The sequence below is a fragment of the Vulpes lagopus genome, chromosome X (genome assembly GCF_018345385.1).
Source record: "Vulpes lagopus strain Blue_001 chromosome X, ASM1834538v1, whole genome shotgun sequence".
NCBI lineage: Eukaryota > Metazoa > Chordata > Mammalia > Carnivora > Canidae > Vulpes > Vulpes lagopus.
Window position 1 is genome coordinate 26,018,790 of NC_054848.1, and position 27,852 is coordinate 26,046,641.

At 37.5% G+C, this 27,852-nt stretch overlaps 1 protein-coding gene across 7 annotated transcripts in view; it reads right to left on the bottom strand.

Moving 5' to 3' along the window:
- Positions 1-631: 631 nt before the first annotated feature.
- Positions 632-27,852, bottom strand: part of TAB3 (TGF-beta activated kinase 1 (MAP3K7) binding protein 3) — a 91,260-nt gene continuing 64,039 nt past the window's right edge. For 6 of the 7 annotated variants that reach the window (XM_041741305.1, XM_041741302.1, XM_041741301.1 and 3 more), the window contains 6 exons: positions 24,269-25,730; positions 23,253-23,413; positions 17,656-17,749; positions 14,758-14,841; positions 8,419-8,520; positions 632-4,849 (listed from right to left, as the gene is read on the bottom strand). In XM_041741305.1, coding sequence (XP_041597239.1) covers positions 4,701-4,849; positions 8,419-8,520; positions 14,758-14,841; positions 17,656-17,749; positions 23,253-23,413; positions 24,269-25,730 — 2,052 coding nt within the window. In that variant the 3' untranslated portion in view covers positions 632-4,700. The remainder of the gene's footprint in view (positions 4,850-8,418; positions 8,521-14,757; positions 14,842-17,655; positions 17,750-23,252; positions 23,414-24,268; positions 25,731-27,852) is intronic. The other variant, XM_041741307.1, reaches the window with a different exon arrangement.

Here is a 27,852-nt window from a genome sequence, read left to right on the forward strand (position 1 = left end):
TGATAATCTGCCTTGGAAGGATAGGTGACCCTCGAACAACATGGGGTTAGGGCACTGATGCCCTGCATAGGTGTAAATCCACGTGTAACTTTTGGGTTCCCAAAACTTAAGTCTAACGTTGACTAGAAACGCTACAGATAACATAGTCATTTATCGTGTATTTTGTATGTTCTATGTATTACATACTATATTATTACCATAAAGCAGGCTAGAGAAAAGGAAATATGAAGAAAATCCTGAGGACAAAACAGATTTGTAGTACTGTACTGTATTGCAAAAATCCACACATAAGTGGACCTATGCAGTTCAAGCCCATATTGTTCAAGCTATAAACAACAAAAAGATGAAGAAAATCACTCATTATCTAAGTTCTTAACACATTCCACCATTTTCATAAAATTTCCTTATATATACTTCTACCCAATTTGTAGAATTAATGTACCCTTAATACCCCAAATTTCATATTATGACATGTTCTACAAGGGGCACAAAAATACTATGAAAGAAAGACTAGGTTTCTGAGGCAGCGTATTTCAGTCTAGAAATCTATCTGTTGGAACTGGGACTAGTTTGATACTATAAATTATTTCTAACTACACAGAAAAGATGCAGAATGTAGTGTTTGCTTTTAGTTTATTAATTTATTTTGCAGGAATCTTTGACTTTCCGAATATGTACTGTTTGGAAGTACGATGCATGCATAGCCTTTTAAAATGCCTTTGTACAATTTCACCTCAAAATAATGATTCACAGCATACACAGAAATCTAAAAGAAACATGGTATTTACAAGATTTAATAGGTTCTTGCTGTTTTAATGAAGAAACTGATCAATTCTTTTACAGTAGGGAAACATGGACATTGGGTGTCATTATAAATAATAACTCAGAATTGTTCAGTCTCAAAGCAACTTTTCATGGCTTTAGAAACTAAGATTGAATCGTCATCCTATTAATCTCTGAATGCCCAAGCCATGCAAAATCTACTTGTATTAAATACTTGGGGATGCAAATAGTAAAGAAAAAAAATGCAGGTCTAGTGAATGTGAAAATGTGATCAGATTTAACTTTTACAATACGAAAATACTGTTAATTCTTTCAAAAAGATACAGTAGTGGTGCAACAGACAGTGCCCAATTTATTCTGATTTTTTTATAGTAACATTTCAATGGTCATTTTTCTTACTCGACCAATATACAGACACACAACTGTAACATGGATTCATTCAAAGTCTGAACAGTGGTTACAATATTAAAATAAATCAATTTTAACTATGAAGGAACATCTTCACATTCCAGGATATGTCACTGATATTTTCAAAGGACAATTTTTCTATGCCTTATACCTTTGCTTTTTGCTTATACTGTCAAAGACATTACAATTACCTTTTAAAATACTATATAAAATGGAGTTGCCACAAAGTTGGATATGAACCCTAGATAACTGGGACAAAACAATGACAAAATTTACGGAAACGATAATTTCTTTTAATAATTAAAAAGTACTAAAATTGAGACCAGCTCCTTAAAAATTAAACTGCTCATCACACTTTCCATTTCGTTCAGGGAAATAAACAAATTAGCAACACTTTCCCCACCATCCTTTCTCTAAAACTACCTTTCCTACAATGCAGTTCTTTAGTTTCTTTAAAACCCCCTGCCTCTTTGCTCTCCCATACAAGGTCATTGTCAATTCCAAACATTTTACAATGCTTAGAAAGCTGCTGGCTCTATTCCCACTTTAAACTCTTCTGACCCACTCCAAAAGTTAAGGGGTAATGTACTTTTAACAAAACGGCAAATGTGCTTTCTAAACCCCAGTTTACAAAACCATGAAATAGTGTAACATGTATAGTCAGGCCTATGTGTTACCAGATACGTCAAACTAGTCATGTTTTAAGAAAAAAAATCTTTTTACTAAAAACACCAAGTGCACCAACTGACCCAAAGAGCATAAGTACCTCAGCAGACAGGCACCACCCGATTTCTATCCTCCCACTTCTATGCCAACTGTGCCCACACATCAATCTGACCAGGAGATCCTTTTGAAAAGGCACCTTGAAAGTTGACTGTATTCTTATTCAAAGTGGTTATGGGCAAGAAGTCTATATTGGGGACACAGTTAAACATACCAAATTTGTCAGTGTAAAACAATTTTTCTTATTTTAAAAACTGAATACAGCCTATGTTGGCATATGAAACTCGTGTACAACCAGAAATGAACACCTAGGAAACTTCTTTAAAACCCAGCTCTGATGTTTCCTACTCCACCCTCTACACCTATCAAAGAGACTGGTTTCTTCTTTTTCCTGGCAGGTGAAAATAATGATTTACTAGATAGATCACCAATGGACTGGAACCATGCATCTACTGTATGTTAACAGCTTATTAACCTGGATGTATGTTCATGCAATAGTTGTAAAGTCATCTACATGGTTTTAATAAAGCATCCAACTGTTTCCATACATGCTACTTTCATTCTCAACTGACAAGTGCCAAGTTAACTGCTGCCATTTCAGCATATCTAAGAATACTGGTAAACCTTTAGCTAGAACACCAAGCAGTATATATATATTTTCCCCCTAAATTGTTATTTAATACCAAGTGGGGTTGATCATCACGAAAGAGATACGAAACCATACAAAGGCGAAGGCATTGGCGTATTACACAACAGCAGGACTGAGAGACGGCTACTGGAGAGACATACCAGTGTCACAGAAACCTTTAAAGGCGGCTGTTTTCAGGTCAATGCTTTTAAGCCCATCTGTTTTCTCACCATTATTTTCACAGTTATATGAGATGTTTTATCAGTGTCATCACATAGCCACGCATACTTTTGTGAAACAAGTGGATGGGGGGGGGGGTGTGGCGTGGATTTTCCACATTGGAAAAAACATTTTCAAAGCTGTAGGTCGAGTGTGAAATTAGATGCTTTTGATGGAAAATGATGATGAGTTATTATGCCTTTGGTTTCATTATACTATTAAGTGCAGCTTGTTTTTCCAGGTCTGCCAGATATCACTTCTAAAGTAGAATAATACAACGACAGCTTCAAGAGTGTGTGAGTGTGTGTGTGGGTGGGGGGAGGTGGGGGGAGAACACGGCATGTGAGAATGGATATTCCTCAAATTAAAACCTCTGGTAAAATCCGTTAGGATCAGAAACCTTGATTCTACTGCTGTTTATATTCACCCAAGTAATGGGAAGATTCCAAAATCCAATTCTGAGCTAGGACGGAAATTCAACAGTGATAGAGACCTTAAATAAATGTCCTATTAATAATTTTCTAGTGGTACACCTTTAGGAGTCACAGGACTTTCTATCTCTTCATTATTTATACCCTAAAGTTGGGGTTTCATAAACAAGGAGTGCTTTAGTATCACCTGAACAAACTCAGTAATTATCTCTGAATACAGTATGTTAAATTTAAACAGTTCTTAGTTTTAAAGTCCTTTGTATTCACCTTTCTCTTAATCCTATCCCTTGACTAGCCTTCTCTTCTTCCCAAGTAACAACGCAGTGTACTATTTTATGATATATTTATTTTATGATGTCCAACTGTAATTTCCCTTATACTGGTTTATTAACGTGTACAAATCGATCTGTATTAAACAGCTAATGTTGGGTTTTTTTTGTTTTGTTTTGTTTGTTTTTTCAGCTAAGTTAGGATTCTGGCACAAAACACTGTGCTGTAAACATCGTGAACTCATCACAAAACTGGAAGGAGGTGAAAAAAGGGCCCTATGGACTGCAAACATTTCTTACAGAACCACAGCTGAGCTCAAGATTTCCGAATGGATTTTGGAATGGATTTACATTTGGCATACATTCACTGTGCTATTGGCAAAGCGCAGTTTTACGAGAAGGTCATTCATAAAATCGTACTTGGTAAGGACTTGTTATTTTTAAAGCCAATGGCCTAATAAAAGCATGCAGTAACTTAAAAATTATATCTATTAATGTGGCATAATTAGGTCTTAGTTACCAGTGTTGATTTAGCTCGATGAATTACTGTACAAGTAAAATGATTTTATCACCTCTGATTGTACTTTTGAATGAAGGGCATGATATGCCTAATTCCTGACTGCTACAAATCACATTTTAAGCCATTGTGTGTTTGAAATTACCTCTGAAAAAAGCAGCAATTACAAAGACCCTTATTATTTTGCGCCCCCCCCCCAAAAAAAAATTAAGGTCCTATTCTGGGTGCTTTTTCCTGTCCTCCTTCAGTAGGAAACAACGGGAAGAAGCATGGGGAACCTTGGTTTTCCAGAGAGCTATGACCAGGTAAGTCTGCTCTAGGAATTCACAGTTTGTCTGTATAAGCTGTCACATGTCACACCACGATTTAAAGTTCTAGTTTATAAAGTAAGGGCCACTCAGCAGTAACTTTAACAACTGGGATTCCACAGAAGAGCTTTTGACTTCTATGTGTACATTCTTTCAGGAGTGAATCCTTTCCCAGTTTCAAGTATCCCTTTCTATCTCACTCTGCAATGAGTTAAGAAAGGAAAAAACAAAAACACTAAACACAGAGAACTCCCCATTTTTCTTGAATGAGCACAAGCCCTCCAGGGGCACTGCTCCTCCCCAGGTGGAATTGGAAATGAAAAGGCTGGGCAGATGCACAGACTCCCAAGGCTTCCTTTTCTTCTTGTGGGTGCTCCCAGTTTCGCTCTCAAGTCGATGCAGACTCTTCGAAGTTCAAGTGTACCGTGGCATCTCGCACTGCTCGCAACGGTTCAGTGCGGGGTGGTTCAGGAAGGTGCAGCTATCACAATTCCATGGGGCCCCCTCATAGTCTTCATCGCGGGGTTGTGTCCGGGGACTCTGTTTGGAGCCAGTTAGATGCTCTGGGGGAAGTGAGGATCAAGAGAGAAAAAAAAAGATTGAATTCTTCCAACTATAATCCAAACTGGAAAATTACATTAAAAAAAAAAAAAAAAAAAAAAAGCTTCCTACTTGACTTAATGTCCAATGAATGTCCATAGCTACTACAACAGGAAGTTTGATTAAAATTCTACTTTAAGATAAATAGAAGTTCAGGAAAGATTACCTTACTCATTCATTATCCATAGGTAGTGGTTATGCTATATTCTAGACAAATGAACAGGAGAAATGTCACACTGCAAGTGAAGTTCTGCCTCCTTCCTGTGTTTTCCCTGACAACTTCAGCCCCCTCCCCAACACACCCCCTTGTAGTATGAGCTGTACTGTATTCAACACCTGCTGGAATGTCTGCCTCCTTCCAGGAGCCCTGCAGCTTCACAATATGCATGTGTTATTTTAATAATAATGGTTCAAAATGACAGCGACTGTTCCTAACACAGCTGTTCCCAGAACGGTAAAAAGAGAGACATTCTATGGTTTTTCATAAAAGCTAAACTCATTCAGTATGAAAGATTTTTTATTCTCAGATTCTTTCCCACCTTTTTGGGGTTACGAGATCCTTCAGATTTTTTTTTTTCCTTCAGATTTTTAAAATGTCTGTATCTGGCAATACAAAATGCTGGCATCCTTAGGTCAATCCTTAGGATTTTCTTTAAAAATCCTTAAAATTTAGATTCCTCCTAGATCCTCATCCCCCTCACCTTGAGCTCAAAAAGACTCTGCTTAAGGGAGTTAATTTGTAAATCCTGCTTTCTAGGAACAGTCCCTACTGAAATTGGCAGCAGTGATTTGGAGGCTCAAGATGGTTAGATGGAATTGCCCCTGGAATCCGGAGCGTGGCCAGGAGGCTGGGAAAATCTGTGTGTAAAACTGGAAATCATCACTGTGAACTGGAAATGAGATTAAGATAGAAAGTAAGCAGCCTACCTCAGCGGGTAACGACAAAAACTAAGATGAAAGGCTTTAAGCAGTTATCATTTGGGGTTAAGTCTATCTTCCATTGGAAATTAATGAGCTGACTTGGGGTTAGCAATTCATCTTTCATGACAGATGGCTGATGTGAACATTCCCCAAAAAGCAGAGAGAGCGGAGTTTGAGACCTTGAAACTTAGGACAGCATATAGACAGTAAGGCTCAGGCTGAAACAGGAAGGAGATGTAAAGCTAACAACACAACAGAAAACCACTGTGTTAGCCAACCTGTTCCTCCAACTATAAAAAGGGGGGAATGGGCTTGTTTCTCTGGCCTTCAATGGTGATCTGAGTGACCATTATCACCTACCCTGTATCTTTTAGCTCATGACTCCAAAACACAGAGACTTGATAGTTTTTTGTACGGTATGGAATAATAAAAAGCATATTTAACTGATACAGCCTTCTCTTAGAGGAAAAACATTCTGCATGCCATTTCTGGAAAAGGTGGAAAAGGTTCTCTCTCATACAATACTCTTTAGGTTCTCCTAAATAGGTGCTAAAAACTCATTTTTATACTTTCCTAGAGCAGGTGAGTTTTTACTTTATTTCTTAAACTCTGTTAGTAACTGCACAACCTCTTAAAACCTAATACAGAAAACTTGGGGCTCCTCTTCATTGTCTAATACTGTAGGCAAAGTTAAAATTTTCCCTCTATCCTTCATAGTTCTTACCTGAGACCCCCCTGTAATAAAAGTATAAACAAGAGAAGAAACAAAGTTCACTAACATATGTATCTCACATAGGGCAGAGGCCTAGGAAAATTAACTCCCCAAAGGGGGCCAAACCGCAACCTAAAATACCCTCTACAGCTACAGACAAAAGAAGGATGTTGGCTGGGGGGCAGGGGAAACAACTTAGGGGAGGTTACCTGACAGCACAGTAAAATATGAGTAAGGTTTGATACTTAGATTTGAGTCCCTTCCCTTATCCATTTTAGTCACAAGGCTCTCAGCTAGGTGGAGATTGCCTTTTATAATTGTAGATGTTCCTTTCAAAGGGTAATTTCTGCTCTGTTATCAGAGCTTCTCCTGCCTCTGCAGTTTCTCAGAATATTCCTTATGCCAAAGAGGCATATTTATTTGCTCCTTCAGCACCGTAATGATTTCATCTGGAATAAAATCACTGAAGTAACTTATCAAAAAAATTTTGAAGGCACCTAATAGAATTATTGCTTAAGACCCTGCTCATTTCATCACAGAGAGTACTGTTTAAATAGAAGCATCTAAAACTCGAAAGACATTTTAGATGTCCATTTTCATTTGATTTACAGTTGTAAAATCTTGCCTTTTTATGGACTGATTTAAAAGCAGTATTTCAGGCCTCACAGAAAAAAAGAACCTTAAAATATGCATATTTATACACAAATGAAAATAGGAGTCAGTATGTTTTTCCTTTAAGACTATTTTTGGGGGCAGCCTGGGTGGCTCAGCGGTTTAGTGCCACCTTCCGCCCAGGGTGTGATACTGGAGACCTGGCATTGGCATCAAGTCCCACGTCAGGCTCCCTGCGTGGAACTGGCTTCTCCCTCTGCCTGTGTCTCTGCCTCTCTTTCTCACTCTGTCTCTCTCATGAATGGATAAATAAAATCTTTTTTAGAAAAAATGGACTATTTTTGGGACACTTGGGTGGCTCAGTTAAGGTCATGATCCCAGAGTCCTGCGTATCAGGCTCCTCACATGTAGTCTGCTTCTCCCTCTGCCTATGTCTCTGCCTCTCTCTGATGAATAAAACCTATTTTTAAGGAGCCTGGGTGGTTCGGTCAGAAGAACATGCGACTTTTGATCTTGGGGTCATGAGTTTGAGCCCCACCTTGGGTGTAGAGATTCCTTAAAAACAAAAGAAAACCTTAAAAAAGGGCTACTTTTAAATGGGTTAGTAGGCCAGATTTCCCTAAAACTAACCATCCTCATACATATCAGACATCAATAATTTCACCAATATTGTTTATATTACATAAACTCAAACATACACGGTATCTTTAGAACCTCTACTTCAAATGAATCCCAAGGTAAAATTCAAGAAAACTGCAGTGAAAAGTTATAAAGTCCAGAACTTTCAAGTTATTTAATCACTTAGCCTTACTTTCTAGATGCTATTATTAGAGCCATCTGACCAATATGGTGACTACTGCCACTTGAAATGGAACTAGTATGAACTGAAATGTGCTCTTAAGTGTAAAATGTACACCAGATTTCAAAGATGTAGTATGAACTAATGTAAAATATCTCACTAGTTTATAATGACTTCATATCGAAATAATACTTTGCATATATACTAGATTAAATATTTTATGTATCTGGCTTGTATTATATTTCTATTGGTTATTTTTATAGAGGTCACGTTAAAAATAACCAATAGAAAAGTAATCTCTACCTCCCACGTGGGGCTCAAACTCAGAGTCACATGTTCCACTGACTGAGCCAGCCAGGCACTTGGAGAAAGTAATCTTTTAAGGGGGGGTGGCGGGGAAGGAGTCGGCCTTAACTTGTGGTAATGCCACATGGGCAAACACGTGTCTTTGGACTTTGTGCACAAAATCCGGACACACAAGTACAAACCCTCAGCAGCTGCTGCCTGGGTGTCATGGACGTCTGCCTGTACTTTGGAGGTCACGCTAATTCTTCGGGCTTTCCTCTCAATTGTGCAAGGGTCTGACGAATCTGCATGAAAAGAAGCAAAGCCAGGAGAAAAGGGATTAAAGCCATCCATGAGAAGAGTGGACAGGCTCCCAAGGATCTCTCATGGGACATGCATGGTTGCGTGTTTACCCTTTCTATTACTTCATGTTACCTTTAGTTCTCCTGTGAGGGTAAGTGCCATATTTAATATTGCTTTTACAACCTATATAGAACATTGCTCTTATGACTTTTTCCATCCTCTACAATTACTTGGAATCAATGCCTAATTTCACCAGCCCACCTTCCTAGTGCAAACTCACAGTAATTAAATATCAATGTAAAGGCAAAATTGGAAGATTATACTTGAGCAATTGCCTTAAGCAACAGTTATTAGAAAATCATGGGTTGAAAACATGTAAGGCTAGCCAAAGAATGCATTACAATAATAACATTAAACTGTAGTACTGGGACACTTGGGTGGCTCAGCATTTGAGCATCTGCCTTCGGCTTAGGGCGTGATCCCACGGTCCTGGGATCGAGTCCCACATCGGGCTCCCTGCATGGAGCCTGCTTCTCCCTCTGCCTATGTCTCTGCCTGCCTCTCTGTGTCTCATGAATGAATAAACAAAGTCTTTAAAAAAAATAAAATAAAATAAACTGTAGTACTTAAAGAGTAAGAGTAGCAGTAATTGAAAAATCAGAACTAAAAAATAGTAGGGACCCAATTTCTTGCTAGAATTTTATTTCTATTCATTTATGTTATTAGGTAGTTCTTTCTTTGTATTAAGATTTGGTACATCTGCCGTTAAGAACCCTTCCCATGGGATCCCTGGGTGGCGCAGCGGTTTAGCGCCTGCCTTTGGCCCAGGGCACGATCCTGGAGACCCGGGATTGAACCCCACATCGGGCTCCCGGTGCATGGAGCCTGCTTCTCCCTCTGCCTGTGTCTCTGCCTCTCTCTCTCTCTCTCTCTGTGACTATCATACATAAATAAATAAAAAATTTTAAAAAAAAAGAACCCTTCCCCCCACCCCAAAAGAAATCTTGTATTTTCTGATTAGTTCTGAGCCCATATATGCAACCCCCTAGTACAATCCACCTTTGGAAATCACTGCTCCAGAATTCTAAGTGTGGTGCCTAGGTACTTAAACACTCCAGTGTCAGAGTAAACAAAAGCAGAGTAAATGGTCTCCTTAGGCTCCAAAGAACAGTGTAAAAGTTCTATTTCTTAAATTTGTAAAGCACTTTTGTAGTGTCACATACTTACTCTCACAGATCCTTACAACAGCCCTGTTGAACAGAAACAATCAAGTATTTGGACTTATCACCTTCCTGGTACACAGACTAGATGTGCTGAACAAGGTCAGGTGGCCAAAACAACCAAAACCCACACTCCAGTAGTGGGATACCAAGGTCGATGCTCTCCCTGCTTTGTTACCAATGACAGCTGGGGGAGGACTTGCCAACTCAGCTGAAGCACTTACATGCACATGGCATGCAGAGTTTAGTCCAAGAAAGTTTCTTGGGTCTCCCTCTTTTTCCTTTTTCTTATATGTCTGTAATAACTCTAATGTAGATTTTCTTGCAGTATCAGTTAAACTACATAAACTTTTTTAGAAGAGGCCAATTTAGTTAAAAACTCTGTAAATTCTTAGAACAAATTTGACTTCATAGAGAAAATCAAATAGCTTTTAGAAATGTAATGAAAGGGCTTCCCAAGGAATTACAGGATTAAGTTCTATTCACAAATTTTAAGAGGTGAAAGGTTTAAAAATTCTAAAGGAGTACATAATTTATACTCTTCACCAACAAGATATGTAATGAAAGCTCAATTGGATTTGTATAGTAGAAATTCATTTACAGTGAAGATGTTAGTTCTCTAGTCTCTGTATTAAAACTGTATAGGTAGAAGACGAGCTGCTTGGGGTAGGAGTCCTGTCTTACCTTTGTAGCATCAAGCATCTACATACTGAGCAATTGATACATAATTTAGAAGTCGATTGCAACTGGAATTTAATTATAGCTAACTCTGAGGGACTATCCAATTATCAGCTTTAGCAAAATTTGTTTAAATTCAAAGTCCCACAGAATAGAGCTTTTTTAGTATAAAGGTACTTGTAGAGAGCCCGATGAAGCTTTAACAGCATCCTAATAACACACCATTCCTAGCTGAGCCAAATACACATAGGTGTTGGTCTCAAAGACAGCAGGCAGAATGACCTGTCAATCATGCCAATATCACCACTGCTAAAACACTTTGTCTACGGGCTCCTGGCTTTTATTTGTGAGTTTTCAAGGTAAAACTTATACAATGAAATACACAAACCATATGTGTGCCATTTGAGGAGTTATACACCTGAATAATCCAAATCCCTATCCAGACATTATCATTAGCTCATAAAATCCTCCCATGCCCTTTCCCAAGTTAATCTTAATCCCCAAACTCTACTCCAAGACATAACAACTGTTCTGTTTTTTAAGAAATTTAGTTTTGAAATGCATACAAACATACAGTATGCATTCTTTTGTATTTTCTTTCTTTTAGCATTGAGGTTCATCCATGTTGTGTTTAATAGTTGATTTGTGTTGCGGAGTAACATTCCATGATTTGAAAATATCGGTTCATCTGTTGATGGCTTCTTGGTGTGTTCCAATACAAACCATTTTGTGGACATAGGCTTTAAATTCTGTTGGCTAAATCTTAAGATTTGATGGGCTACAGGGCAGGTGAATGAATGCTTGGTTATATAAGAAATGGTCACACCATCTTAAACTTTTAAGAATCTGAGTGCTCTACATCCTCATTAATGTTTCGTTATCATTGCTCCTCAGGAATCTCAGGATTTTAATTTGCATTTTCTTAATGTCTACTCAAGTTGAACACACTTCCATGTGTGCTTATTGGCCATTTATATGTATTTCTTTGTGAAGTGTCAACTCAAATGTTTTGAACTTTTTTAAATTGGATTGTCATTTTATCACTGTGTTATAGAAGGTCCTTTTATATTTTAGATAGCAGAATTTTTTTTAACCAGATATGTTTTTTTTTTAAATTTTTTAAATGACTTTATTGCACTGGATTTCCATGAACCAGATATGTTTTTTTTTTTTTTTTTTTTTTTTCTTTTTTTTTTCCAGATATGTTTTTAAATATTTTCTCCCGGGATCCCTGGGTGGCGCAGCGGTTTGGCGCCTGCCTTTGGCCCAGGGCGCGATCCTGGAGACCCGGGATCGAGTCCCACGTCGGGCTCCCGGTGCATGGAGCCTGCTTCTCCCTCTGCCTGTGTCTCTGCCTCTCTTTCTCTCTCTCTGTGTGACTATCATAAATAAATAAAAATTAAAAAAAAATTTAAAAAAAAAAAATATTTTCTCCCAGCCCCTGGCTTGCCTTTTCACTTTCTTAAAGTGTTGAATTTTAATGAAGGCTAATGTACCAAGTGTTCTGTGTCCTAAAAATTCTAAGCTAAACCCAAGTTGCAAGGATATTTAAATGCGTATGACCTATCTCAGATTTTGTGTACAGTAAGAGGTAAGGATCAAAACTGGTTTTTTATAAAAATATGGTTCTTATATACTGACCTTCCATCCCAAGATCTTGTTAAATTCACTTATTAGTACTAATAGTTGTTTTTTAGTATCGTTAAAGGTTTCTTTGCAAATAATGTTGGAATGTTTCCTTACATCCAGTAAAATGGTCATGAGCTTTTTCTCCTTTTCCTAAGCTAAAATAAACCTAGTCATGATAATATTCACATATTAAGGATTTTTTTGCTTTAAGTGCAGGAGTTGTATTGATCTGCTCTGTAATTTTCTTTTGGGGGTTCTGCTGACTCCATAAGACAAAAAAAAAACGGGAGTTTGCTTTGTGGGGAAAAATGTTAATATAATGGATTCAATGTTTTTAAAAGATACATAGCTATTATTAGGTCCTATATCCTGTCGTTTTCAGTTTGAGTAGATGTGTCCATTTCAAATACAGTGCTGAGTTCATAATGTTCATCACATTCTCTTATTATTTTTTTTAAATCTTTTTTTTTTAAAGTTTTATTTATTTTTATTTATTTATTTATTTATTATTTATGATAGTTACAGAGAGAGAGAGAGAGAGAGAGGCAGAGACACAGGCAGAGGGAGAAGCAGGCTCCATGCACCGGGAGCCTGACGTGGGATTCGATCCCGGGTCTCCAGGATCGTGCCCTGGGCCAAAGACAGGCGCTAACCCGCTGCGCCACCCAGGGATCCCTCTCTTATTATTTTAATGGATAACCCATCTTTCATTTCTGATTTTGATAATCTGTGTTCTTTCTAGATAAAATCAAACTCTTAAGCTTTACTTATCTTTTAATCTCCTTGACTTTGTTCTTTCCTAGCTTAAGGTAGAATTTTAGGTCACTGATTATTAATCTTTAGGTCTTGTGTTTTGCAAGTTTCTTCATAACCACTGCTATGTGTAAACTATGTGTAAGTAAATAATTTAACCTTGCCTAAAAGACAGGTCTAGCTTTAATCCCTAGTTCCTGGGAGATAACCACTAAAATCTTGAAATTTCCCAAGTGATAGGAATGTCTTTGTTATTTCCGGTGAGTCCTCGTGACCGTACCTCAGAGTTTTATGCTAATAAGATGGCTCAGCTCATCAACTTTATCCTCTATTTCCAGGTTAACAACTCTTCAACATATGGTCTTAAATAGGGTTGATTCTTTTATAACAGCCCTTGAATCAATTATCTGTTGGATTATTAATAGATAATGTTTCTTTGGAAGACACTCAGGCAACATCAAGTTCAAAGACTCATGTGTTGCGGCAGCCTGGGTGGCTCAGCGGTTTAGCGCCCACATTGGGCTCCCTTGCATGGAGCCTGTCTCTGCCTCTCTCATGAATGAATAAATAAAATCTTTAAAAAAAAAATGATTTGTGTTGTTGTTAACCCAAATGGTTAAAGTGATCAGTAATATATGTAATTCAGTGATTTTCAGCTTGAAACTGCATATAATGTTGCCATAGTGCCAAATCAGATGAAACATCTATGGTAGTAGTAATACTGCACTGCAACCTGTCACTCAAATACTTTAAAACACTAGTAGAGGGCAGCCGGGGTGGCTCAGCAGTTCAGCACCTGCCTTAGGCCCAGGGTGTGATCCTAGAGACCCCGGATCGAGTCCCATGTCGGGCTCCCTGCATGGAGCCTGCCTCTCCCTCTGCCCGTGTCTCTGCCTCTCTGTCTCTCATGAATAAATAAAATCTTTAAAAAATAAAATAAAATACTGTACTGACCTCAACTAAAATTCAGGTGCTAAAATTTACACATTACCTGATGAATAGTAACTCTGACAAGATTTTAGTATGTTTCACCCTTAAGCTGCTTTCAGCTCAGTCCTGAAAAGAACAAGAGCCTTCAATAATTCAAATTAATTTTTTAAGACACTGAAATGCCAATTAAACACTAGTACATAAAACAAAGAGAAGAGATACAAAAATGATTCCTCCAAATCTTGGTTACAAAGGATTTATTTTGACTTTCATGGAAAAAAAAAAAAACACGTAGTCCCTATCTAATTATGATGTTCACCTGTTGGGCACACAAGGATTCTTCCATGACGTAATTTAACAGTCTCAGATCTACTGCAGATCAAACATTTTAAAGACCTTAAAGAGGGATCCCTGGGTGGCGCAGCGGTTTGGCGCCTGCCTTTGGCCCAGGGCGCGATCCTGGAGACCCGGGATCGAATCCCACATCAGGCTCCCGGTGCATGGAGCCTGCTTCTCCCTCTGTCTGTGTCTCTGCCTCTCTCTCTCTCTCTGTGACTATCATAAAATAAAATAAAAATTTAAAAAAAAAATTATAAAGACCTTAAAGAATATGTTGCATAGCCAACATTATAAATTTAAGTTCTTATTCAAAAAATTAAATTGTGGGCAGCCCAGGTGGCTCAGTGGTTTAGGGCCGCCTCCGGCCCAGGGTCTGATCCTGGAGACCCTGGATCGAGTCCCATGTCGGGCTCCCTGCGTGGAGCCTGCTTCTCCCTTTACCTGTGTCTCTCATGAATAAATAAATTAAAAATTAAATTGTATCTCTCATTTAATTGACTTTGATAATTCCAGAAGTTACTAATTTTAGTGCTTTTTAAAGTATGGGGACATGTGGCACAGTAATGTCAATATGGTTAAATGTTTTTATGCTGAACAAGTTAATCTCATGGAAATTTATCCAGCTAAAGAGGTGACCTCTCCAAGAATTCTCACTTATTTCTATGATGTTTATGTCATTTCCCTACTCACCTTTTTTAGATGGCTTGGGTGGTACAACTGGGCCAGGTTCTATGTTGTCATAAAAATTATTCATGGCTTTTGGATCAAAGTTTCCTATAAAGAAAAAATCACCATGCATTTAAGATTCTTTCTCCTATTTGACTTTTTTTGTTAAAGAATATATAGAAATAAAATATGTAAGAAAGGAAACTGTCTGCAGGGTTTCAAAACTCCTATTCTACCACCTTCCCACTGAAAATGTTTTATCACCATGAGAAAAGACGCAAGCAAACTACCACATTAGCGTTAGTTTATATCACTTGAAGGAATAGTTTTCCAACTGCAAAGCTAGTCTCCTTCAGCAGGATTACGTACGTGGTACACTTAGGGAGATAAATGAAGAAGAGAAATTAAAGGATGGCTTGACTATTTGCTAAGATTTCTTTCATGTCCTGCATAATTGACCTTAAAAAGTTAGCCACTATAAATCCAACGGTGGAAGAAGTAAAACGTATAAATTTACAAGGATGAATCAGGTTATAATAGCAGCAACTCAGATTCCTATCTTCACGAAAAGGAGAATATGGAATGTTGCCTACAGATTTAACAAAGATAAGGTGCCAATTTCAGAATAATAAATAAAATTATCTCTGAGAATTTTGTCTTGCCACAAAATTTTCATCTCTTAAAAAGTTCACCTCCTGGCTTAGTGTCAATTTCAGTCCCAACTGCTGCCATGACTCCTACAAGGTGGGTTCTGATACAGTGTCAGCCTCACTATCTACCTCAACTTCTGTGACCCTATCACTGTAAGCTGCTTGTTCTGCATTAATTCCAATTAAACATTGGGACTACTCATGCTTACAGAGAATGCTATCGGGTACTAATAGTTCAAAAATACTGGATGTCTTGATTTCTACATGTTATTCCCCCATGCCCACCCCCCGCCCAGTTTTCCTCTTCAAAACCAACAATACAGCTGTGCTTTTCAACAAATCAAATGATGATCTGCAGCTAGATCCGAGTTTACATTGGATTTCAGTATAAAACTGTTTGAGTGTGGAAGAGTAGAATTCAGTATAAAATTGATATATCTGGACCCCTTATGAAAGATTTAGAAATCCTTAAGCACCAAAAAGAGCTCTTTGTTGCCCAATGGAGACCAAAAAACACAGCTCTTTTCTTATAGAACCTTAATAGTGGTTTCCCTTGCAGGTCCTATTACAAATGCTTTTATCCATTTGGAAGATAAGATAAAGCCACAATGCTATAAGATGCTGCATATGTATTTCTTCAATTACTGAAGTTACGGCTGATGTTTTAATTTCTAGATCTCTGAAGGATTACTATAAATACCCTAACCAAATGTTTTAAGTGTGTCTTTTGCTTTAAAGAACACCCTGGCAAAACCTGATGCAGTCTTCTAATATATGAACAATAATTTGTTATGACCTCCATACTATGTAGAGCAGGTGTTCCATGGCTTAAATCTAGCAGACTCTAGAGGGACTCCATTCTGAAAAAGTGAAGGGTACGTGACCAGACTGCTCAACTTTCACATTCAAATTTGCTTCTATTCAGATTGTTGCATATCTTTTAGGTTCCCCCGCTTCTACTGTTAAAGTTACCCCATTGCCATTTTTAGTCAAGATTTATTATATACTCTGAAAATAGAGGAGAAGCTCTCTTAGCTGCCATCATCAAGAACAGTGTTAAGTAATGGGAGAGGCTGACTGAAAGACCTTTGGGAAAAATTACTTGTCAACTTCAATGTTGGACCAAGACTTTTTTTTTTTTTTTTTAATGTGTGTTCACTGAAGTTTTATACTGTCTTTCTTACATAAACTACACCTGTGATGACCTACAGGGGGAGAGGGCAAACTCCCCTCCACCCAAACTTTTTCTTATGTAAAGGTCCAGAAAATAAACAGTTTACACTTTGTGGGCCTGAAATAGTCTGTTGCAAGCCCTCAATTGTGCCAGTGAAGCATAAAAGTGGCCCCAGACAATATGTAAACAAATGGGCGGGACTATTTGAAAAAAAACTAGGTGGACAGAATCCTTTTAAATTTTTACAGTTTTCACCCGTATCTAAATCACAGACCATCCCTGAACCCCAGCACCTTTTTTTTTTTTTTAAAGTGATTTGCCTTTGGTTTTTTGTTTTTTGTTTTGGTAGGAAGAACAGCTCCTTCCTGCATTCTTGTCAGCTTAAAAAACATCAAATTACAGGAGAGTAACTGGCATATACAGGTTAGGGAACAGGTACAATTAACTCTCTCTGAGCAGACAATGCAATTGCTAGGAGCAATAGTACATAAACATGCCAGCATGTGGGCCCCCTCCTAGTCACAAGTGTGCAGCAGTTGCGGACAGGGTCACAATATTTTACAGGGGAAATAAAGAACATCTCCAACTGATGAGCTGGGTAAAATGAAAGTTAAGAGAGCTTCTACCATAATACAATTATATAAGAAAGCCAAAACCCAAAAACAAAAACCAAAAAACCCCATAATCTGAAAAGTCTAAGATGTAGGTGGATGTTTTCATATAATAGATACATAAAAATGACATGGAATTTATTTCAAAAGTGAGAAATCTGGTATTCTGATACCCTGTTTTTACAGATACTTTTGGTGATTATCACATCATCAATATAAGTTTTATAATTAAGACCCATCAATATAAAAATATTCACAGTAAATAGAACAGGATAAATGCAGAGTAACAACACAGAGCAGTCTAAATGGTAAGAACTTAATTTTTGATCCCCCAAATCTATGACCATGGGGTGGAGGGATCTCTTTAAGTAGGATTATAATGTATAAAAAACTATCTCTTAAATCTATAAAAGCAAAATGATTGCTACTTAAGCAGCTTAAAACACCACACTATTACTTATGGTTTACCAAATAATCGAGTCTATACCTCTAGATTGAAGGAGGTCAACTTCTTTCAGTGTACAGTCAACATTTATCTGGAGTTGTCTGTTCATGCTTCTCAATCTTGTCATTTCCTCAGGCTAGTAAGAAAGGACCCAAAATAGCAATTGTGGGAAAGTCATTATCAAGCCCAACATTTAAGAACTGCTATTCATGTTAATCGTTCTGATTGGTTATTACCAACAATATGGCCTTAGTCCATAAGAGGGTATGTTTAAGAAATCTTAAACATTTAAAGGAACAGTCAGGTAAAATGGGGACATCAATATGGCCACATGAAGACAAAATCTGCATAAAACGTGGCAAACTACAGTACTAGACTATGTTCTATCATACAAAATACCATTTTAATCAGTACTAAAAATATTTTCATGGTAAGGGAAACTATGAAAATCAATCTATAAAACAGGCAATGTCCATGATTTTAGTGTTGTCCAGGCTTGAAATAAATTACAACAGTACTAAGTGTCAAGCACTGTATTCACCAGAGGTCTCTTACTCTTTCCTCTAAACCATCTTTCAAAGCAAGTACTAATATCATTGCCAATGTATACATGAGGAAGCTGATGTACCCAGAATTCATATAACTTTCCCAAGGTTAGAAAACAGTAATTAGCAGAACCAGAATTTAGAGCAAAGGAAACAATCTATTACACAACAATTCCATTCTTCCTCCAACTTTGTTTCCTTCTTTCTTGACTTTGAGCCCAGCCTACCTATCCCTTAGGCCTTTTAGGCGCATACAGGAGACACTGAAACGTAAAGAAGGCCCTAATTCTTCAGTTAAAGTTTTTTGGAAGCCTTGACTTCCCCGGACCTTCTAGGTTTATTATTTTTATACACACACACACACACACACACACACACACACACTCAAAAAGTTAAGAGTTGAATTCCAAAGGCATGGGTACTAAAGCTTTCAGCACAGCCCTGATATTCAGTTACTAATGTGCTTTCAACCATATAAAGATAAATATCTGCTATGACAAAATACAATTCTGTTAAAAATCTGTATTTTTCTACAAATTATGTTAATTTTAAGAGCAAAGAAAAAGGAGCCAAAAGGTTCTTAATTCATAATAATGCAAACTCTTACACTGTTAGGACATGTTATTAGAATAACTGAGACTGCCCCTTCCGTTAAGCAAATATAAAACAAAATTATAGTAAGAGCTACAATCCTTTAGAATGCTATGGGAACACAAAAGTCATTTAGAAATATTTATTAGGGATTGCTCTCCTTTTTCCTATTTGCAAAAATATGGGACACTGCCATGTAAAATGCTTACACCTTGCCTACCAGGCACTATTAAAAAGGTTTAAAATATATCTGAGCATTTATATTAAAAATAAAGCACTTGTCCAGGGGTTTCAAAGATCAGTGTTGCCTTCCAAGGAATATGTAAAAGAACCCATATTCTTTGTAGAATCATAATGGGAAAGTCCCTAAAGGAGTTGATTCTTCCTATGTTTGGGGGAGGGGCGTGGAGTTTAGCCACAATGGTCCTGAATAATGATGTTCTCTAGAAGTATGGAAGTACTATAATACACTTTATAGTCTAGAAACTACAGCACATTTGCTTATAACAGATCTAGGCAACAGGATCATTTCCAAAGACAGTAGAACCACTGGAATTCACCAAAGGATTAGTTTACCTGTAAGATCAATATGTCCTTTTTCAGTTTCTGGTAATTTAATTTTACCAAGGTAAAAAAAAATTCTGAAAAGTCAGTACCATTTGCCAAAAAGTATTTTCAGAGAAGAGGGTTTTCAAGATTGGCTGTGTATAATTTAGAGTTGTTTGTAAAAGATCTGACATTTCAAAGTGAAAAATTCTAAGCTTTTTTTCCAAAAGGTGGCAAAACAACCTAACGCAATTGAGAACTTAAAGAAGTTGCATCACAGAGACCCAAGTCGAATACTACTATCGCTGTTTGGTGGCTTGGCCCTAATTATGCACCTGAGACTAAAAAATGCAGGGTAGTCCAAAAACCCAATTAGAACAAGACAAATGACAGGAAAAACTTGGCTGAGGGGGGTAATCCACGGCTTCATCTAACCGTATTTATCTTTTAAGGTATAACGTAAATTTCCCCTCCAGTATGAAACTGTCTCATCTTTGAACCCTATAAGCAAAAAGCTAACATTTCTATCTCAAAACTCTGAAAGTACTTAATATCCTTACCATTTAGCTGGCCAACACTTCTAATTGAATATCAATTTACCTGATTTTTTTTCTCTCACAAATACAGATAGGTTCATAGACACACACACCTATCCTTTCACATACAGATCTCTTTATAAGATGACCTCTTCGACAGCACTTAACACAGTGCTTTGTGAACAGCAGATTATGGCCATCTTGCACTTCTGCCCTCCCTAGATTAGCTGTTGCTCTAAGTTTATACAGTTGCTAACAAATGCACATTTCAGTCTCACGAGGTGCACACATTTTTTAATACACTGCCTGATAAGAAATTTGAAAACTTGAAGGTAGAAATACGTGCTTAATAGCAAGGAAAAAAAAAAAAAACCCATCCTCTATCATGTAATCCTACATGTAATTGGGACAAAGATAAAGACAGCCATTTTACTGAGCACCTAACTCCACGCCAGGCACTTGACTTACACTGTCTATATCTTGACAACAGTATTAAAATATACTTATTATAATTCCCTTTTATAGAGAAAATCAAATGCAGATAAATTAGGCACAGCCAGTGATTGCCACAACTATTCTGCCTCCAGAGCCTATACGAGCACTTTTTTTTTTAATATTTATTTATTTTAGAGACAGAGCAAGTGAGGGAGAGGGACAGAAGGAGATGGAAAGCAATAATCTCCAGCAGACTCCCCACTGAGCATGGAGCCCAATGTGGGGCTTGATCCTATGACCCTGAGATCATGATCTAAGCTGAAATCAAGAGTTGGCTACTTAATCGACTGAACCACCCAGGTAACCCCTATGTAGGTGTTCTTTAAAAAGATGTCATGGTGCCTCGAATGAGCCTTTATCAACAAAAGGGAATTCTGACAAAATGTTTTACTTCTTGATTAATTTCCTACATAATATACCCATATGTTATACATGTTCCTAAAGTTAAATAGAAATTTTGCAAGATGGTTTAGGGGTGTTTGTATCGAGCAGGTTTTACCAGTGTTCAACCAACATTACTATTTACTATTTGGTGGGGATTGCGTAAGTTGATTATGGATATTATCTTATTTAATCTCACAAGATGAGTACTCACAAATTTTACAGGTAAGAAAACAAGCAGAGAAAGTTACTTCTCCAAGAATATATGAGTAACAGGTAAGTAGCAAAAGGACAATTCAAATTCACGCCCGAATAGAGGCACTGATTCTCCATGTATAATTGTCCCTCAGCCACACATTGCTAATAGTTCTTCATTTTACTCCAGGCAGAAACACAAAGGAATCAAACACTTATATTTCTCATCTCTCAAATATTGTCACCCATATGCGCTATCAATTTCTGAAGCTGGCAGACGGCTACATAGCAGGTTCCTTATACTCTTCTGCTTATTTTGTTTCTTTTTAAAAGTAACTCGCATCAATAAAAGCACTCCTTTAAAATCTAGATGTTTTTGAAGCACTAACTTATGTTACATTTAACAGTTCTCTACTTTCCAACACAACAAAAATCAAAAGGGCCTATTTTAGCAGAAATTATCACACAGCAAGAGGTTACTAAACAAAACTTAGATGGTTAGGTTAGGGGAAATGACTTTTATGCTAAGAAAATCTGTTTCTGCTCCATAAGTACCTAAAAGACTCCAAACTGCCCAACCACCAGGGTAGATTCCTATGTGGGTTATGTTCTTCAATACTTCCCCCATCAGAGAATTAATAAGATTTCAACTGGAGAAAACAAAGAGAAAATTATAAAGCTATCTTTACCTGAAAGGCAATACATTTCTAAGTGTTTTAAGTAAAACCCTCCCTTCTTACTTCTAATATAGGCTATACTTAGGAATTTAGTCAATATTAGAAAAAAATTTCATTAAATTATTATATGTCTGTTTATCAATAATTTCCTTTTGAAAAATTCCACTGGTTCCCCACTATCAGCAGAGTAAAGTTGAAATACTTCACCCTTAAGGTCTAAGCTCCAATTGACAGATGCACATTAACCTGTTAAGACACCAGAAATCTCAGCTGAAATGTGAAACCTGTATTTGCTGCCTCCTGAGAGTCTGTCTCCATCCTAACTTCATGCCTTTGTTCCCTCAATGTTCTTTCCCCTTTGCCCTTCTAAAATGTCCTCCCCTTTCCCCTCTGCCTGTACAGCAACACTATACTGTTTAGAGCAGTGGGTCTTCACATTCTTCCCCTTCACTCTATCAACCTGATGAAAATCAGATGAAAACTATATATCTGCTTCCATATAAACACACATGAAACTGCACATAATTTCAGGAGTTCACAGATTTCCTTTGAAGCCACAACCCTCCTTTAAAAAATTATCTATGAAGGCAGAGCTGCAGACAGGCTGCCTTTAAGGGGCCTGACATACATGGTCACTTCTCTAAATCTATAAACGCTGAGAAATCACCCTCAGTTTAGAGAGGTCAGGAAAATAAGGAATAGCTCCATGGACATAGTAAAGATTAAGGTGAAGCCCTGAAGAATACACAGGACTTACCCATGTAGAGCTGCAGAAGGGCATCCCAGCAGAAGTGCACTGAGTACATACAAAGACTAGTTGAAGTATGAGTTCTCTCATTACTCATGAGCATTAATAGCACTTAGCACCCTGAATTATAATTATCTGTTGATAAGTCTATTTCTCTCACTAGCAGGTATGCACTAAGCACCTAGCACAGGACCACATTCATAAACTAAACAATGCCTGTTGCACCAATGAATGTTGAAAGGTGAAGTGATAGGTCAGATCACAGGAAGCTTGTACTGTCACAAGGTTTTAGGAGAATGGTCTCAAAACATTCTGAATTGTTAAACTTTTTTAGCACGCATTAGTAGTACTTAAAGTGTTAAGAATATATCATCCACATCTTTTCATTAGGGCAGTTTCTATGAGGACCACTATCAATACTGTTACCTTAGTTTCTACAATTATTTATACTTAACAAAATTGCTGTGCCTTAAAATACTTTATAGTGCACACTTTCCCAGATTCAAATGAGTTAGAACAGTATCAATATGAATCAATATACTTAAGAAAATAACTTTTAAATCTTTGGAATTTATATGTGTATTATATGCTTAAAAGAAAAAACATGAGAGAAAATTATAAAAGATGTTTGGCCAGGGTGCACTTTTCTATTCTCACAGAAAGCAATTCATAGTAAATGAGATGCCATACCTTCATTATAACTACCAGTTATTTGAAAATACTGGTAAACCTATGGAATTCGTACATGTGAGAAGAAATAAAAGCATCGAATTATTCTTATGAGAACTACTGAAGATCAAAGTCTCTCATTCATTGTTTAAAAAACGAAATCACCCTGCCAGAAACAGAACCTAAAAGGAAAACACATGACCTGGACAGCCATCATCTCCACCCTCCTGTTCACACAGGCCAACAGAGGACTTACCGTGGGGATTGCAGTGGTGCAGCTGACCCTTCTGAGCCGTCTCTGCATCAGGTCATGCTCCATACCGTTAACTTCAGCCTTCAACCGCTCTAGCTCCTCTTTCTCAAGTTTCAACTGCTTTGCTAACCTCTCCATCCTTGCTCGCTGATGTAACAGCAAGGCTATAGTGTTACAGACAAAGTCATTGCAGAAGGTAACAGTGAAATGACTGGGAAATTTCTATATGCATTGCTAATGCACAAAATACTCAAAAGAAACCCTGTCCTCCAATTTGAGTTGGCATTTACTCTTGTGTCTTGCTAAGGCTGTTTTTAATTTGGCTCTTGTAACTGCTGCCAAAATAATACCATCTGTACATCCTTCATTTCCCCTAAGATTATCTTTTTAACTATACCTGCGTGGGTTTTAAACAGGCTCAATACTAGGCATACCAAATTACAATCATTATTACTATTCTTCTTATATACTGAAAGAATATTAAAATCTCAAATACTTTGAAATCTGAATAGACTTTTAAAAAATTCTGTCCTCCTTTTAGTTAGGTCCATCATTAACTAATCCAACATTAGTCTTAGTCACCAATCCCACTTATAACTATATACCACTTATAAATATTACACCCTCCAGGCCAATCTCTTTAGAAAAGATTCCAATTCTTTAACCTTGATGAACTTTGGCCTACCCTCTGTGAATGAATGTCCTTTTCCCACTCTGTAGTTTGTTTTTTGACAATATCAATTTCACCTGTTTTTATCCTAATGAATGTTCCCCCTAATGAATGACCCCTATTAGGGTCACTATTATCCTGCCTATATTTTCATATTTTAAAACAAAGCCTATGGAGAACTCTGAAGCACTAACCTTATTTTCCTAACCCTATCCTTGATAGCAATGCTACTGCCCAATATTTAATAAATACTAATCATTTAACTAAACCAAGCAGCTAATATAAATTTATTTTGAACAGACTGCCACCTCACCACAAAGATTAAATTTCATAAAAAGGCTAAAATTACCTTGCGTATAGGCATAGTCATCTGATCCAGAACTAGAACTCCTCTGGTATTTATGGCTTCCCTTTTCTCCCCCAGAGCCTGGTACCACTGAAATAGGCTGAATAGGTTCTGGGGCTGCAGAACGTTCTTCTTGGTCCACTAAATTTAAAAGATTTTCAGTCGTTGCTCGACCTACAGTGATTTTAAAAACGGTAGTTGGGTTTGGTATCACTCGAGGAGATGGTGATGGAGCACATGAAGGTCCAGTTGGCTGTGTATATGTAATATACACAGGATTAACACTAAATGGAGGTTTTGGTTGACTGGATATTCCTCTTGAAGGAGAACTTGAAGGTGGTGTGGTGGCTGTGTACAGTGAGTGCTGATTTCGTGGAGACGGCTGATTACTGATAGGTGAAGGACTCCTATTAATTGCTGTCCCAGGTCTTTGAGAGGGTTCAACTGTAATTTCTATCTTCTTCATGGATCCTTTGGGTAAGCTAGATGTTGTATATGGAAGATAGGCTACTGAATGGCTTCCCTGTTTCTGATAGCTAGGAGGTCCTTGTTGATATGGATGGGGTGGAGTAGTTGAAGGACTGGGTGGCATAAAGACGTGGGAACTTGGGTGGCCCAACTGGGAAGGTTGCACTTGATGCTGTGGAGAGCTGAAGGGTGAAGGACACTGAGAAGGGGGTGGTGAATGGTAAGCAGGTTGAGGAATCTGCTGCTGTTTAGGAGAATACTGAGAAGGTTGATAGTTCTGTTGATGTGGATAAACAGGTAAAGGACGTTGGCTATAATGAGGCACTGGGCCCTGTGGTGAGGACTGCCAAGGTGTACTCTGAGGAGTTTGTCTTCCTGATGAACTCTGAGATGTCTGTCTAATATAAATAGAACCAGGAGACCCATAGAGATTGCTTGGAATTTGTGGAAGAATTTGTAAAGCTCTTGGTACAGTCTGTCCAGAAGGGAGGTTTTGGGATACTGTAACAGTAATCGGATTTGTACTATACCGAGGTATGTGCATGTATGAAGGAGGTGGTGGCGGCGGTGGTGAAGGCCCTTGCATAGCAGATGGAGTCATTCCTGTTTGCAGGGAAGATGGCTGTTGAGGTGGCTGTGAAGGAGGAGTAGCTGCACTTCTAGTCTGTTCATTCATAAAAAATGGATTGTAGTTCGGAGTAGCAGCCACAACAGCTGGAGCTGAGTGTGGTTCCTGAACTAAACATATCAGCTGTTTACTTGCTGCATGCTGTGGATCAATATGTCCATCACTTGAGCTATGTACCAGTGTTCGACCACCATTAAGTTGTGCTCCATCTCCTGGATGGTAGCTACTAGGAGAATGGATACCTAGATTAATATGCAAAAGGCGATTTCTGTTCATCCTGTTGTCATCTGGACTATGGTATTCCATATATAAGTATTTGCTACTCTCCTGGGAAAGGGCTCGGCAACAGGCTTCAAGATTGTTGTTGTTCTAGGGGAGAAAGATGGTAAAAGCAACATTGACAAGATGAACAAATCCTAATAGTAGGTCAGGTGTTGCAGGTTACACAAATACGACTGTCAAAAGTAGAGGATGGTATTTTAAGCAAGAACATAGTCATCTACCCTGATAAGGAGATCCCCAACAATTCATACTGTTTCACAGACATTTAGTTCCTATGACTAGTACTACCACTACTGCTACAGAAATGGAAAGAACCCATTAACAAACACTGTGACTCAACTCCAAGTTTTCTCAGTCCAAATCCAGGATTCATTTTAGGTCTGCTGAATGTCAACAAATTAAAATGTTGAGCCAATCTTGGATTCACCACAACTGCTCCAACATACAAATTAAGGCAATATTCATTATTAATATTTAAATTAAAAAACATGAAAATAACCATGCTTTAATTTTCAAAAGGTACTGAAACCACAAAAGGAGAAAAATTTTAATTCCTAGAGTCAAAACAATAAAAATTCTAAAGCAGCCCTTTCTTTTAACCAAATTTATCCCTATATAACTTCAGCTATCATTAAGAGAGATTAAGCTAAACAAAGAAATCAGTAAAAACAAGTATACTTTTTGAACAATGGTTCCACAACTTTGGTAAAGTTAAGGTTATTTAACAGAAAAACAGGTCTTGACTGCCTTAATGAAATTCATTCACACTCTCACAGTCAAAATTTTTTTTTACCCACTGAAAGGTAATTTGGTCAATGTAGGATTTAAATTTTTTGAGTTTACACACAAAGATGGTAATACCAAAGTGACATTTTAGACACTCCAACAATAATCAAATAAAGGAGGTTCTTTTTAAATTTGAAAATATTTTAAGATAGTTTTCCATTAAATTACAAAATCCTGAACTACCTTATTAACCTAAAGCACTATTATCCACTGCCTTTGAAATAATAAAATTTCTCACCCAGCAATTGCACTGCTGGGGATTTACCCCAAAGATACAGATGCAGTGAAACACCAGGACACCTGCACCCCGATGTTTATAGCAGCAATGTCCACAATAGCCAAACTGTGGAAGAAGCCTCGGTGTCCATTGAAAGATGAATGGATAAAGAAGATATGGTCTATGTATACAATGGAATATTCCTCAGCCATTAGAAATGACAAATACCCACCATTTGCTTCGACGTGGATGGAACTGGAGGGTATTATGCTGAGTAAAATATGTCCATCAGAGAAGAACAAACATTATATGGTCTCATTCACTTGGGGAATATAAAAAATAGTGAAAAGGAATAAAGGGGAAAGGAGAAAAAATGAGTGGGAAATATCAGAAAGGGAGACAGAACATGAGAGACTCCTAACTCTGGGAAACGAACTAGGAGTGGTAGAAAGGGAGGTGGGAGGGGGGGTGGGGGTGACTGGGTGATGGGCACTGAGGGGGGCACTTGATGGGATGAGCACTGGGTGTTATTCTATATGCTGGCAAATGGAACACCAATAAAAAATAAATCTATAAAAAATAATAAAAATAAAATAAAATTTCTCAATTACTGTGACTTTCTCTATAGTTCATAAATACACAGATATGCACATACATACCTACTACTACATACTGATTTTAGGAAAAAGCACATTTTATATAAAAATGAAACACTTTCACTTCTGCTGAGAGACAAATAAGGTGAAACCTAAAAGAGAACATATACTGCTGTAATTTTAGAGCAGGAATAACTTTTAGGGTTCATCTATTTGAACTCAAACTCATCTACAGATGAAGAAAGAGGTGCCCGCAGAGTTACATGGCTTGACAATAAGCATTTAACTAGTTAAGAGGAGAGCCAGTTCTAGATTCTCAGTCTCCCAACTCTCACTGCCGTTTCAACTATAACACAGTAATTTCAAGGGAGAGGATGTTAGGCCAAGAGTAAATTACTATTCGAAAGCTTTAGGAAGTAAACAAAGATTCAGTTAGGGAAATCTTTGCAAAATGAATTCCCAGAAACTTAAAGAATTGGCTTTATCAAAACTCCATACATAACTTGTATCTCTTTCCTTATATAAAGCTTTGACACTAAAATTCTGAGCCATGGAGACAAGTATTTGTTGAAATTTAAGAAGAAAATTATTAGAACTCAAAGTTTGGCCT